Source organism: Manduca sexta, unplaced genomic scaffold (genome assembly GCF_014839805.1).
Source record: "Manduca sexta isolate Smith_Timp_Sample1 unplaced genomic scaffold, JHU_Msex_v1.0 HiC_scaffold_3246, whole genome shotgun sequence".
Lineage (NCBI taxonomy): Eukaryota > Metazoa > Arthropoda > Insecta > Lepidoptera > Sphingidae > Manduca > Manduca sexta.
The window spans coordinates 1-14,815 of record NW_023594293.1 but is presented as its reverse complement, the minus strand read 5'-3'; the positions used below and the strand labels follow the sequence as shown (position 1 = coordinate 14,815).

The 14,815-nt window shown below is 34.6% G+C and overlaps 2 protein-coding genes across 2 annotated transcripts; one reads left to right on the top strand and one right to left on the bottom strand.

The window, feature by feature from the left end:
* Window positions 1-653: 653 nt before the first annotated feature.
* LOC119192830 (general transcription factor IIF subunit 1-like) lies at window positions 654-6,134 on the bottom strand. The gene is given in 13 exon segments (XM_037446591.1): window positions 654-798; window positions 985-1,129; window positions 1,265-1,330; window positions 1,682-1,722; window positions 1,724-1,788; window positions 2,347-2,460; window positions 2,676-2,791; window positions 3,077-3,145; window positions 3,472-3,573; window positions 3,988-4,070; window positions 4,073-4,124; window positions 5,717-5,895; window positions 5,968-6,134. Coding segments are annotated over 13 exon segments (1,113 nt in total). The 5' UTR covers window positions 5,989-6,134; the 3' UTR covers window positions 654-738.
* A 5,279-nt stretch (window positions 6,135-11,413) lies between these two features.
* Window positions 11,414-14,785, top strand: LOC119192831 (kelch domain-containing protein 4-like; the record flags this gene model as incomplete). Its single annotated transcript, XM_037446592.1, is given in 10 exon segments — window positions 11,414-11,743; window positions 12,068-12,241; window positions 12,491-12,612; window positions 12,783-12,891; window positions 13,205-13,432; window positions 13,822-14,034; window positions 14,253-14,353; window positions 14,355-14,428; window positions 14,725-14,779; window positions 14,781-14,785. Coding segments are annotated over 10 exon segments (1,192 nt in total), but the record flags the coding sequence as incomplete, so codon positions are not given.
* Window positions 14,786-14,815: the final 30 nt, after the last annotated feature.

Genomic DNA, 14,815 nt, shown 5'->3' with positions numbered 1-14,815 from the left:
GTTGAACGTGTACGGGTTGTACTACCATATGTGAGAGGAGTCACCGACAAGATTGGCTATATCCTGAAGCGTGCTTCCATAGAAACATATTTTAAACCGCCTAAGACGATTAGTCAATTTTTACCACCTGTCAAGTGCCATATACCTGTACCAGAACCGGGAGTATACAAAATAAATTGCAATTGTGGCCTCTTATATAGGCCAAACAAGAAGAAATATAGGGACCCACGTAAAAGAACATATAGCTGACGTGAAGCACCAACGCTCTACGAAGTCTGCAGTCGGCGCCAATCATTATCTGCGACTAGACAAGCCACAAATCCTCGCCAAAGAACACTGATTCCTGCCTAGGATGATCCGCGAGGCCATTGAAATTAAAAAACATCTTAATTTCAATAGGGAAGATGTTTGGAAACTTGCACAAGCCTGGGATCCAGTTCTACATTTAATTAAATCTGAACCCAAAACACCGGCTGCCAGACTTCAAGACACTGTGAGCACATTCTGCGATCGGACCACCAACAGCAAAAATTTTAAAAAGTTGTATAATTGTTAAATGTACGTAGATATTGTAGATGAAGGCTGCAAAGTCTTCGAAACGTCGGGAGAAAACTAAAATATAAAAAACCGCGATAGAATCCGAAAAGTAGTTTAATTTCAAAACATAATCTACCTGAAGTGCTTGGAACAGGCGCATTCTTTTCACTAGAGTTTGCATTTTTAGATTTCTTGGGTTTCTTAGTGCCGCCGCTCTCGGGATCGGTGTCCGAGTCCGAACTGAGCTCGCTGCTCGAATCTAAAATTTATATATAAATAAAAATAGTAATATTGTCCAAACAAAACTTTCCTATCGATAATTACTTTTTACTATAGTTTATTCTTGGATAATTTATCGTCAAACTTAAAATTGTTTTTATAACTATGACTTAGAAGCACGTTTTACAACAGATTCTGAAACTACAATACGCAGTCGCAAGCCCCACCTTTTTTGTTCTCGTCAGTCTTCTTCTTTTTCTTGGTGAGTTTGCTGGCGCGCTCCTCGCCCTCCTTGGTGGGCTCGTCCTCTTGCTCGGACTCCTGCTTCTGCTCCTGCTCCTCTTCAGAGTCCTCATCGGAGGTCAACAGTTTCCTGTAAGATACATTGCTTTCATAACATCGCAGGTAGTACATCTAGGTTATCTTTAAAAGTAAATATTTTACTATAATTCAAACACTCAAAAGCCATTTCTAAAACTATAGCCAATTTATTTAGTGTATTAAATACCTGAGCGCATCCTCTTCAGCGACGCCTTTGAGTTCTTTATTCGCTTTGGCCTCGTGATCTGAATCACTGAAACAAAAATATTTTTAGTCTTCATTCATTTAAACGTATTGCCATCAGGGAGCATCACAATATAGTAAATAAATTCACATTCAACAGACTTTTTTTGTCTGTAGTCGCTTTTATTTTAAAAAATAATGACTGACACAAATAATAACAGATAATTTGTCATCATTTTATTTGTACATTTCCATGTTATGACATCAATGAGTTTAAAATTATGTGCTTTAGTTTTCCTTAGTTTTCCTGAGACCTGCCGAGCTTCACTGCTCAGTCTCATAAAATGCATCCCACTGCTGATCCCGGGTTACAGGAGATGTAGTAGTGGGTGTGAAGGCGGGAAAGTCTCTAAAAGTGTACCTGTCAGACGAGTCGGATATGTAGTCCTTCTCCCTGCCCTCCCTCGTCGCCGTCGTCGCTCTCCTCAAAAGCCTCATCCTCCACTTTCCGTTTCTTCTTAGGGGGAGCTAATTAAATAAATGAGATTAATTATAAATATTATATTTTAGTTATAATATATTGTCTTACAACATTAGACAACAGGCCGGCACAATTATATCGACTGACAAGGAATTATCATGTCGCCTTCATAAGTGGCCTCATCCTATCGAGGGTAGGGATTCCAGTTACCTTCAGGTGCAGTGGGGACACTTTGCCGTACTCATACTAACAAGAGGGAACAGTTATATAAATAAAATAAAATACTTTATTTATCACGTAGGCGAACAAAGTTGCACTTATGATGCGTCATCACATCACCGTTAACATGGGATAAGATGAAATCCAATCGACTAAACCTGAGCGGCATAAAATAAAATTAGCGATAGCAAATAAAAGAGAACATAGATTCATACTTAAATAATGGCGTACAGCGTGCATTCGCCTACATTTACAATCATAGTTTTCAATCATTAATAAGAAAAAAATTGTGATATTATATGATAATGCAATGCTAATATTTTTATCGTTGATACATGGACATTACTACACCACTCTTAAAACTAATTTGCATGTTCGTTATTTACCTTTCTTCTTCTTTTTTACGCCGGAGTCACTGTCGTTGTCCTTTTCGCCGTTTTCCGAATCCATCGAGTCGTCGTCGGAGTCGGCCCATTCGTCCATCTCTGATATCTTCAGATCTGGAATTTTACATATTTATCAAAGATATGATTATGTGTGGGCAACTTGGTGGATCTTAAACTCTACACCTGGCCGTAAACAATATCATCTAATATTACAAAATAATTTATTGTACTTGTCAATCTTAATCTTTAGATAACTAATAATTGCATTGACGGCAAAAATCTTCAAATAGAATAAGAATCGAAGATAACATAATATAAAAATCTGTTACCCTTCTTGGCTTTGCCTTTGGTTTTCTCGTCAGGGTCCTCGCCATCATCAACACCATCCTCGCCACGCATACGCTTCCGGAACATCAGCGAAAAGTAGTTGATAACCTTGTTGCGCCTGTGTGCGGTAACCGATGCATATCAGTTTAGCGCTAAATTGAGACTAGCAAGTTCAAATAGCAATATATTGCGCAAGATCTTTCAGATCTATTTACATTAGACAAGTCGCCGCAAATCCTCCAAGATTTAAAATTTGGAGAAGTCGGCTTGCCGTAATTGTTCACAGAGTAAAAATGCCTTGCGGAAGTCAACTTCTGCAAGTTTTTTAGCTAATCTAAACCCCGCTTTATGGTGATGAACCCACATGATTAGCAAGGAGTGATTAAGTTTAGCCAGCACTTACCTGCCAAACTCTTGTTCCGCCTCCTCGGCAGATAAAGCTTTGTACCGTTGAATGGGTTGGAAATTGTACCTGTAACAAAAAGGTGTGTGTAAAAACCACATTTTAAATGTTGCCTTAGCATCAGTAAAGCCACGGCACAAGACCTGATGGTGAATAGAAAATTATACAAACATAAAATCAGCCAATAAGAGATACTATGTTCATTGACATTTGCCAGAACTATGTCAGACTGTCTTTCGAATTGTACGCAACCTAGAATGTTCATAGTCGTAACAAGCCAATATGGGAGGTGCCATCCCATTTTTATGGGTCTCTAGTTGTCAACAACTTTTTTTCCATATCTTCCAATAGCTTTTTAACATTAACTAGTCATGGAAACAGTTTTTAGCACCCACCATTCCTGCAGTGGATAAGCATCGATGGCACCATCTGCCGCGTGCGTGAATACATAGTAGGCAGCATTCTCTGATACGCCACCCTCACGAATTCCTTTAAATCTGAAAGAAAAGTTACTAATAGTAGTTCATCTGCACATAACTAATATTAATTTGAATAGGTTATGCCAATAAATAAATTGGAAGCTCATGTTATGTTGAGACACAATCATACTAATGAAGACCTGCAATGTTGTAAAAATAAGATAATTATAAAGAACCTTTAAAAACCATATAGACCCAGATTATCATTGATTCTTATTTTTTTATTAATATATTTTTCTCTGTACCAAAATGAAAAATTTATTTTTAATCATACTTTTCATTATACCTGTTAGAGGTTGTGCAAGCAATGTCAGATATAAATATGTGCTGAATGTGCTTATGGGTCCAGCACATATTTATTATACTTTAAATATTAAATATAACTAACATTCATAAAGAAATTATAAATAAATCATTTTAATATGTATTTACTTTTTTCCAGTCTTGCCTCCAACTTTGAGGATCCACGGCTGGTCCTCAGGTTTGTACTTGCGTGCCACTATGCCAAACTTTTTTTGCGCCGAGCTTCCTCCCTTATCTCACGGCCATATTCAGATCCAGCACCAAATCTATACAAATATACTTAAATTAATTACGCCAATTATTTTAGTAACCTGTAACTTGTGTTACGGCATCTCAAAATAATTTCCTATGCTAATCCCACCAGGTGTGTTGTCCCATACTCAAAGAGCAAACCCAAATACCAGTGTAGCAGCACACAATTAACATGTGGAATTGAGCACTAGGAACATACGGCTAATGCCTAATACAACCATTTCCCCCGGGGCAATTCTTGTGCGCTCTGTCTTCTCCCCAAATACACACTCTTGCACTGGGGGACATTTGCTGCGCCCTAGGCTCATAGTTCAATGTGTATAGCTCTTGGTTGTAAATTCACATTGAGGCCTATAAAGGTTTGCAAACATTTCCCTTCCTTCTCTCACCTCCCTAAAGAAGGTTCTTGTTCTTCCCCACTCTCCCTCTCCCAAATTTCCTCCCAATTTTTCCAATAGTGCTCCACCACTCTCACCATTGTACTATGGGGGTAGGGCTGACCTTCGTGAGCAACATATCACATTGTGGACCTTGCACACACTACACAAAACAAAGCTCTCATTTCAATATGCTATATACATAGTACATACATACTCCCATATTCTTATACTGATTTTTTTAAACCACACCTGGAGATTAGCACCCTATATGTGTTCCATGGTTTAAAACAAGTAAAATGAAATATTTACAGCAGATTATAAAATCAGTAAACAAGAATCAGAAAATATCAATCTATTCACAAACAGATAAATAATGTTAGGTGACAACTGATAAGTATTTTAACAAGATTCAAAAAGGGAAGCTAAAGATAACCATATCAGGTGATCTATATGTACACGCAATAGCTGCACATATAGTTTAAGTAACAAAATCCAACACTAATCTTATGCTGCAGACATAAGGAAGTTTTAATTCCTTATGTGTGATGACTCAACAACAAATGGTTATAAACCACACATTAATTTCTATACACAGATAGCAATATTGGGTCGAGGGTTATCCGTAATAATAGCTATGTGTTAAGTCTATGTTTTGCTGTAAGCGAGTTATAATTCTTTAAGAAAATGTTTTATTTATGGTATTTAAAAATAAAATTATTGACAGTAATTACTCCTTCATGGGTCCATGAGTATGCATCACAGTATAAGTTTTACCAATACAGATGTTAGGAAGGTATAATAATAACAGCCCTGTATTCCATACTTGCCCACTGCTGAGCACAGGCCTCCTCTACTACTGAGAGGGATTAGGCCTTAGTCCACCATGCTGGCCTAATGCGGATTGGTAGACTTCACACACCTTCGAAATTCCTATAGAGAACTTCTCAGATTTGCAGGTTTCCTCACAATGTTTTCCTTCACCATTAAAGCTAACGATAGATTCACAAAGAATACACACATGAATTTTTTAGAAAAGTCATGGGTGTGCCCTTGGGATTTGAACCTGCGGACATTCGTCTCGGCAGTCCGTTCCACACCCAACTAGGCTATCGCCGCTTTAGGAAGGTATACAGATGGTTTAAAAATTCTCCTAATCAAAGAATGTCAATCAAGTAAATGAGTTCATGTTGGATCCCTTGTTAATGTAAGATACGTAAACAACTTACTTGGGCATTTCTTCGTCAGCTCCTTTGAATTCTTTAATGTTGTTCTCTCGTTCCATTTTGACGTGCGTCCATTTTGCAAAGTCTACGTTCAGAGTTGCATTGAATCTCATTACATGGTATTTCTTCCTGACATTCTTGGGAACACGGATCGAAAACTCTTGAACGTTAGCCGAAGACTGCTAAACATTTACGAATACAATGAACATGTATAATTTTTTAATTAACATTTCATATTTATCAAAAATACATACCGATGAACCTGGAGTCGTCATTTTCGTAGATTTAAGTATACTTAATGAAAATATTTACTATAAACTCACGAAATAGTCCTTATCATCTTGTTTTACACCAGATTATTAAGGTTTAACACAAAAATATAGAGGAAATCATAAGACAGAAAAACATAAGTACCAGAGTTATCACTCAACCTAACCAAAATAATTAGCTAATGCCAAGGTGACAAAATACGTTTTGTTTCTACTGATAAAATAGGAACTATTGCTTATTTTAAACGTAAGTGATAAAATAAATATTATGTAAAAGTGGAAACAAAATTATAGAATGTATGTAATTATAACCTTTCTAATATTGATGTAACATTTTTAATATTAAGGTGGTAGCTCAAGGTCCATTTCATACATTTTGTTTCGGCTTTAATCTGGGTAACTAAATTGGCAAGTAAAGAATTTAAATTCATAGTTTATTAGTTTCGCAAAGAAAAACGTAAAAATAATTAATAATCATGGATATTTCGGCCTTTAAAATTTAATATGACGAAATTTTAAAGGCAGAAATATCCATGATTATTAATTATTTTACATTTTCTTTCAACTGCGAGAACTAATCACTAACTAGACGTGAATTTAAATTCTTTACTTGCCAATACTTGTTTAGTTACCCAGATTAAATCCGAAACAAAATGTATGAAAATGGACCTTGAGCTACCACCTTAAGGAATATAAATTCGGTTTCAAATTTTATTACAATCAATAATAAAACGCATGATCAGCTGTCAAATTATGGAAATTTAGTTCAGAAGTCAGAACTAAGACAGGCAGTATGGTCGAAAGATAATGTTATGTTCTTCAATGATGGTGTAAATTAAACCATATTTAATAATTTGAACGTAGTCTCTCTTTAATAACACATTATAGCAAGCACAATACAATGTTGACATATCTAATAATATATATCAGTGTTGCCAATATAACATCTCCCTTTTCCAAAACAGATAGGTTACATTTTCAACTAAATTAACAAAATTACTATTACATATAACATTTTCCATTCTACTGAAATTACAAACTTTTTCATTTATCTTACTATTACACAAACTATTTAAACCTTCACACATTCACATTTATTTATTTATTTAATCAGTTTTACATTAATAAACTTAATTATAATACATAATCTTTCAAAATTGAAGGTTTCCTACTCACTCTGCCTGATCTTGTTACACAGTTTTTTTCATTATGATTATTAATTTCAAATCTTACATGCTTTGTTTCCGGTTCATGTCTATCTTGACTTTCAATAAATTCTTTTCCTTCTATACTATCATTTTCACAATCACCCCAATCATCTATAATACTATCCTTATATTTTCCTCCTTTTATCAACATTCTCCTATTCCTTACTATTATATCACCGTTCTCTTTTCTTATTTTATATGATCTCGGTCCATTACTTTTTCCTATCACTATCCCACTTTTATGTGGTTTCTCTCCGCTTTCATTTTGTATTTTTACTACATTTCCTTCAGTTAAATCCTGTAAATTCCTACATCCCTGATCATATTGTAACTTTTGCTTTCTTTGTTTTTCAATTAGTTTTTCTCTATAATTTATTACATTATGCTTTATGAAACGTCCTTCAAAAGATGGTATGATAGTCCTAATATTCCTATTAAACATAAGTTCGGCTGCTGTTTTCAAGTTATTATCTATAGGTGTATTCCTATGTAAAAGAAGACCCAAATAGATGTCTTTGTTATCATATATTAATTTTTTCAAAATATTTTTAATAGTTTGTATGTGTCTTTCTGCTAACCCATTGCCTTGATGATGTTTTGGACTAACTATCTTATGTTCAAAATTCCAACTACCTGAAAACTTTTTAAATTCTAGTCCTGTAAATTGAGTTCCTGAATCTGAATATACTAATTTAGGTATTCCATAGCGTGCAAATATTTGTTTACAACTATTAATTGTGTCTTGAGCTGACAAAGAACTTAACTTTTCTATTTCCACAAATTTACTATAAGCATCTACCACTAGTATATATGGATTTCTATAAAGAAAGAAAATATCAGTTGCTACTATTTGCCAAGGTCCCTCAGGTATTTCTTTTTCAATCATTTCCTCTTTCCTATTCCTATTCTGAAAACTTTTGCATGTATCACAATTTTGTATTAAATCTTCTATTTCTTTAGACATATTAGGCCAAAATATTGTTTTTCTTGCTAATTGTTTACATTTCTCGATTCCTAAGTGTGCATAGTGTATCTTACCTAGAATTTCTTTTCTCATACTTTTTGGTATCACAATTTGATTTCCTTTTACTATCAAACCTTCCCATTCACCTAACTCATCTCTATAACTATAATAACACTTTATTTCACTTTCTACTTGCCACTTATTTTCGGGCCAACCTTCTCTAATATATTTAATTATTTTTACTAATTTCTCATCTTTTGCCGTTTCCTCTATTATCTCCTTTAATTTTTTATCTGTTATATCATAATTATTTATCACCATAGCAACATGTGCATAACATTTATTATCTAAATCATATGTTTTAGATGTATCATTTATGAAAGACCTACTTAAGTGGTCAGCAATTAATAATTCTTTACCAGGTTTATAAATTAATTCAAACGTATAAGGTTGTAATGCTAGTCTTATTCTTTGTAATCTAATCGGACATTTATTTAAAGGTTTTGAGAATATTGCCACCAACGGTTTGTGGTCTGTTTCCACAACAAATTTCTGACCATACAAATATTGATTAAATTTAGTACATCCATAAAGAATGGCTAGACTTTCTTTTTCAATTTGACTGTACAATTTCTCTGTGTCTGTTAATGCTCTTGAACCATAAGCTACTGGTTGAGCGTTTTGTAAAAGTACTGAACCTAAACCATCCTTGGATGCATCTACACTCAAAGTTATCAATTGGTTAATTTGAAAGTATTTAAGTACTGGGGTTCACTAATTAATTTCTTTAACATGTTATACGACTCTTGCTGTCTATTTCCCCACATGAAAATTACATCTTTCTTAATTAATTCTCTTAATGGTGCTGTCACTTCAGATACATTTGGTATAAATCTAGAGATATATGTAATCATTCCTAAAAATCTATGCAATTCTTTCTGATCTTTAGGTTCCCTCATTTCTGTAATAGCTTTTACTCTATTCTTATCAATTTTCACTCCTTCACTACTTAAAATATGTCCTAAATACTTAACTTCTTTTTGTTTGAACTGACATTTTTTTATATTGAATTTAATTCCACTTTCTTTTGCTCTTTTCAACACTTTTTCTAGAATCTTATCATGGGTTTCTTCATTTCTAGCATGAATTAATACATCATCAATGTAAATTTCTACACCTTCAATATCTTTAAATATGTTTTTATAAACTCTATGAAACACTTCTGGGCTAGATGATAAACCAAAAGGTAACCTATTATAATAATATCTACCATAGGGTGTAATGAATGTTGTAAATTCTTTACTATCATTGCTTAATTTTAACATGAAAAAGGCTTTATTAGCGTCTAACGTACTAAAGACTGTACTACCACTTAATTTAGAGGTTATTTCTTCTAGTGTGGGTATCATAATATGTTCCCGTTTAATCTGACTATTTAAATATTGTGGGTCTAAGCAGACTCTAATAGACCCGTCTGGCTTTGAAGTAATGACTAGACTGCTAACAAAATCTGTGGGTTTCTCTATTTTTGAAATTACCCCTATCTTCTCTAAGTTATCTAATTCAGATTTTAATTTTGTTAAAAGTTTAAATGGTACATGTCTACAAGGTTCAATCTTGCCTTGCCAGTCATTTCTTAAAATAATTTTATACTCATATTCTTTAATCTGTCCTAAGCCTTCAAAAACATCTTTATATTTTTCTAACATTGTGTCTTTACTATCAATTTTTTGTATTTGTGTATTATTTTTATTTAATGAACTTGGAATTCTTTTAATCAATTTAAATTTATCTATTGTGTCCAACCCCAATATAGGTAATAGCTTTCCATGACAGACTTGAAATGTTATGAACTGATTTTCTTTACCAATTTTACATTTTAAGGAAACTTGTCCCAATGTAGGTATGGGATCACCATTATAATTTGACAATTGTAGATTAGATTTTTCAAATGTACATATGCCTATTTTGTAACAAAGGTTTTTTGGTAAAACATTACATTGTGCACCAGTATCTAATTTAAATTCTAAATTCTTATTTAAATCCACAAAGTATACATTTTCTGACCAATCTCTATTTGATGCAGATACATTATTGATACAAACACTGTTTAATTTAGTTTCAGTAATTAGATTATGATTTGTTTTGTAATTTGTGTACAATTGTTTAATATGTCTGCCTGATTGGCATTGTTTAGCAAAATGGCCAATTTTATTGCACTTTAAACAAATTTTATTATAAGCGGGACAATTTCTTTTGTCATGTAGCTTACCACATCGCTGACATTGTTTTTGAAATTACTGTTGACCTGCCCGTTGTCTGCCTAAAAGTCTGCATAGTATCAGTTCTACTTCTTGACTTTGATCTTGATCTTGGATATTGGCTCGGCATAGACCTATTATTAATCTTATTTACTTGTCCAGATATACTACTTTCTGTTTTCTGCAACCTTTCCGCTGATAGTTCTGCAGCTTTACAAATTTCAATAGCTTTCTGTAATGTTAAGTCGGGTTCTCTTAATAATCTATTTTTAGCAGTTTTATCTATAATACCTGTAATTAATTTATCTTTTATTAAGCGTTCTTGCTGTTCGCCAAACTTGCATTGGATTGCTAGTTTCCTCAACTCTGTCAGGTACTGATCCAACGATTCACCTTCATTTTGATTTCGCATAAAAAACATGTGCGCATTCACACTAAGATTCTCTCGCGGTACGAAGTAATCATAAAATTTAGTTATTACCTCTTCATACGTAGATTGCTTCTCGTCAATCTCAAACGTAGCGTAAATGTCGATGCAAGTTTCACCCATGCAGTGAAGTAATAATGCGACTTGAACATCTTCTGGTTTCTTGTCCGCTCCCGACGCCTTTCTATATATTTCGAATCTTCTTTTCCATCTCTTAAATCCTTCAGCGTTTAGTTCCTTAAATTCTGGGGTTTCAATCCCGTAATTGTATTTCTGTCTTCTGCCATTTTACACCGCGTGCTTGGGTATTGTATTTATTAATCTTAACAATTTTTCTATCTGGAACACAAATAATACCGATGTCTTCTTCAATTTTAAATTGCCAACGTTTTGCCGCAGCGCCATGTTATGTTCTTCAATGATGGTGTAAATTAAACCATATTTAATAATTTGAACGTAGTCTCTCTTTAATAACACATTATAGCAAGCACAATACAATGTTGACATATCTAATAATATATATCAGTGTTGCCAATATAACAGATAAAGACCCTAGGACGAACAATTAAATATGTAACGTAATATAATTAGTTTTAAATGAAATTATTAAATAATTATTCAGTGGTAAAAACAAAACATTAATGAAAAATTTGCAATTTTACCAAAAGGCAGGAGATGAATCATTATGTCAAGTCTCGAGATCTAGATTCTAAACGCCCTAACCTGTACGAGTGTTTTTATTTTTGTTGTCTAGGTTTTATATATTTTAAAAGAGATTTGTGAAACAAATATGGGTAAGAAGAAAAATAAGAATAAGCTGAGCGGTGCTGTGAAAACCGCCGCAAAAACTGAGAAAAAGTTGGCCAACAAACTGAAAAAAGAACTCGCAAACTTAGGCGAGGTTAGTGCATTGACCATACTTGCTATATTAAAATAAACTGTTCTTAATAGTCGCTGAAAAACTGTGTTTCGCTACTTTTAGTGTAATATAATAATTGTTATTATTAACGGAATAATTTGTTTTAAAAACAAATATATTCTTATAAACATGCAATCTGCGGTGTACACACGGTAAATTTTCAAGTATTGTGCTAATATATTTATATTTCCACTTTTTAATCGTGCATTTACAGATAACGGTAAATTTCCAAAAAAAAAATTACAATTACTGATCAACAATTAAACGGTAATTTGTAAGTTTCAATTTATAACCAACATATTTCAGGAGGATATTGCAAAAGTAATAGCTCAGATTGAGCGCGAGGAAGCGAAGAGAGCGGCAGCGACAGACAAGACACTGCCAGGGCCTCCGTCCCCACGAGCATATGCCTCCCTGACTTCACACCCCACAAACAATGAACTTATTATGTTTGGTGGAGAGTACCATAATGGGCAGAAGGTAATTGTTTTATTGCATTAATTTTATTTTAATCTTCATTTAGATACTTAATAAATGCTAAATTGGGACAAAGTAAATAAAAAAAAAAATGGTTGCATTAAATTAGTATCTACTATATTATTCTTCGCCCACATGTCTCATATTTATCTTGACATCAACAATTAAGTCAGGACAGGCCTAATATATTTGGTTTAGTAATAACATGCTATTTATTTATCATTATGTTAAAACTATCAATATTTTTGACAGACAGAGACATATAATGAGTTGTTATTCTACAACCCCGCTAACAACACATGGCGGCAAGTGAAGGCGCCGGGTGCGCCGCCGCCACGCAGCGCTCACCAGGCGGTCGCCACACCAGCCAATAAGTAAAAACTTGTTTTGTGAATGTCATATTAGTATTCATAGCTTCAGAAAGAAGTGATAAAAAAGCTACTTTGATAACAATTTAACTTAATGTTTTCCTCTTGCTGAAATTTTCTTTAACTGAAGTATATGTTGTTCCCCATTCAATTTCAAATATCAAAATTGTTCACAGAGGAGAACTATGGGTGTTTGGTGGAGAGTTCACAAGCCCATCAGAGACACAGTTTTACCACTACAAAGATCTTTGGTGCTTCTCACTAGCTGAGAAGAAATGGGAAAAGGTAATAGGTAGTTTACAAATTTAAAGTTGAGCATTCACATTGAATTTTATTTGCCCTATTTATTGCATGTAGAAATACAGATACTAATCTAACCTAACCTTATAAATTTTCAGTGTTTATAGTTTTTTTATTCCTTTGATTGACAAGACGAGCTTGCCGTTCGCCACCCGATACGACCGTCCATTAACAACACCATCCAACACCCTGAATTACAAAGTATTGTTTGGTATTTCACTGTGCGTGATGTTAAGACCGATTATGTAATTGAACTGATAACTTTTTTGGTAATGTCTACAAGTAATTTTATTTTCAGGTGGTAGCCCCCAATGGCCCATTCCACGCTTCTGGTCACTGCATGGTGCTCCTCGGGCGCAAGTTGTTCGTGTTCGGCGGCTACGCGGACGACGGCCGCGAGTGTAAATACTTTGACGACGTGTACACATTCTGCCTTGACACTCGCGTATGGACTAAACTCGCGGCCAGTGGGAGAGGACCCTGTGCTAGGTCAGCATGTGTCACTGTTCCGGCTGGGAATGACTCGGTAAGTCAATGATGAGGATGTACTACATGTGTATATCGCCGTGAATGTCAGAATATGGGTCACAGGTATACATATTCGGCAAATAAAATTAATTAAATTACCAATTTGAAGTGCAGTGGTTTTACAACAATGTTTACAACTTATAGAGAATTGCTTTGATTACAATCACTTTCGCTTTTGAATATTATTCTGTAGTGTCATTATTTGCTGTATAAACATGGTTCCAGGAATTTTATTAATTTAGTAAATGTATCAAAATCACAAAATTATTTTTTTCTACTATTTTGAGTGCATAATAAATAATTAGATGATGTGGTAATGAGTGAAGTTAAAGAAAGATGTAAAATTAAATTACATTTCTGTATATAATAAAATATATATGTCGACAGTTGATAGTGTACGGTGGTTTCTCCCGCGTGCGGGAAGGCAAGACCGAGCGCACACACACACACACGGATCTCTTCCGGCTGAGCGAGCGGACGGGCGGCGGCTGGACGTGGCGCAGTCTCACAGGTGGCGCCTTCGCCCCCCCGGCCAGGGCCGGACACGCCGCCGCTGTCAATGTGCACAGTAATAAGGCGTATGTCTTCGGTGGAGTTAGTGTAAGTTTGTAGAAACTGTGTACAAATTTTGTTGAATTATAAAACCAAATTTTATTTCCTAGTAGAAAATTTACGCCACTGAAAAATAGGCATCATTGTGACGATTGGCGAGTGATAATTATTATCTCTCGTCTGTATCTTATGGTATGGGTTTATGGTTTCTTTGCCATGCCCCTATCTCATGAGAGGTAACAAAAATATAACACTCAACAAATTAGGATGTGGAGGAGACAGAAGAGGAGCTCCGAGGCGAGATGAGCGACGAGCTACTCCTGCTGGACTTGGAGACAGGCAAATGGCACAATGTGCCATTGCGCGTAACAAACCAAGCAGATGGAAGAAGTTAAAGAGCCAGTGGAAACTGTAGAAGATGATACAAAGGAGACTGTTACAGGTGAATTATTTCATTATTATAAAGTCAAGGTTTCATATATCTATAATAAGTTTTGGATTCCTTAATTAGAAACTCAAACTAAGACAAGCTATAATCCATGCAAAATGAGAGGATATTTCACGAGCACACTTGATAATAGTTTTGCCGCGTTATTGAGATAAAATCGACATTTTCTGAACTTGAAGTTACAGTCTTGGATTCATCCATTCATTCATTTTCATTCATTCATAATTCATATTTAAATTACACAGCCTAAAAATATCTTGTAAAAGTATTCGTATAATTTTATCCCCCAGTGGTAACAGACGAAGTATTCACCATGAAGCTGGGCGGCGCCCCGGTCAGTACAGGTTGGCGGTAGGTGCAACTCCGGTGGGTATCGTCCCC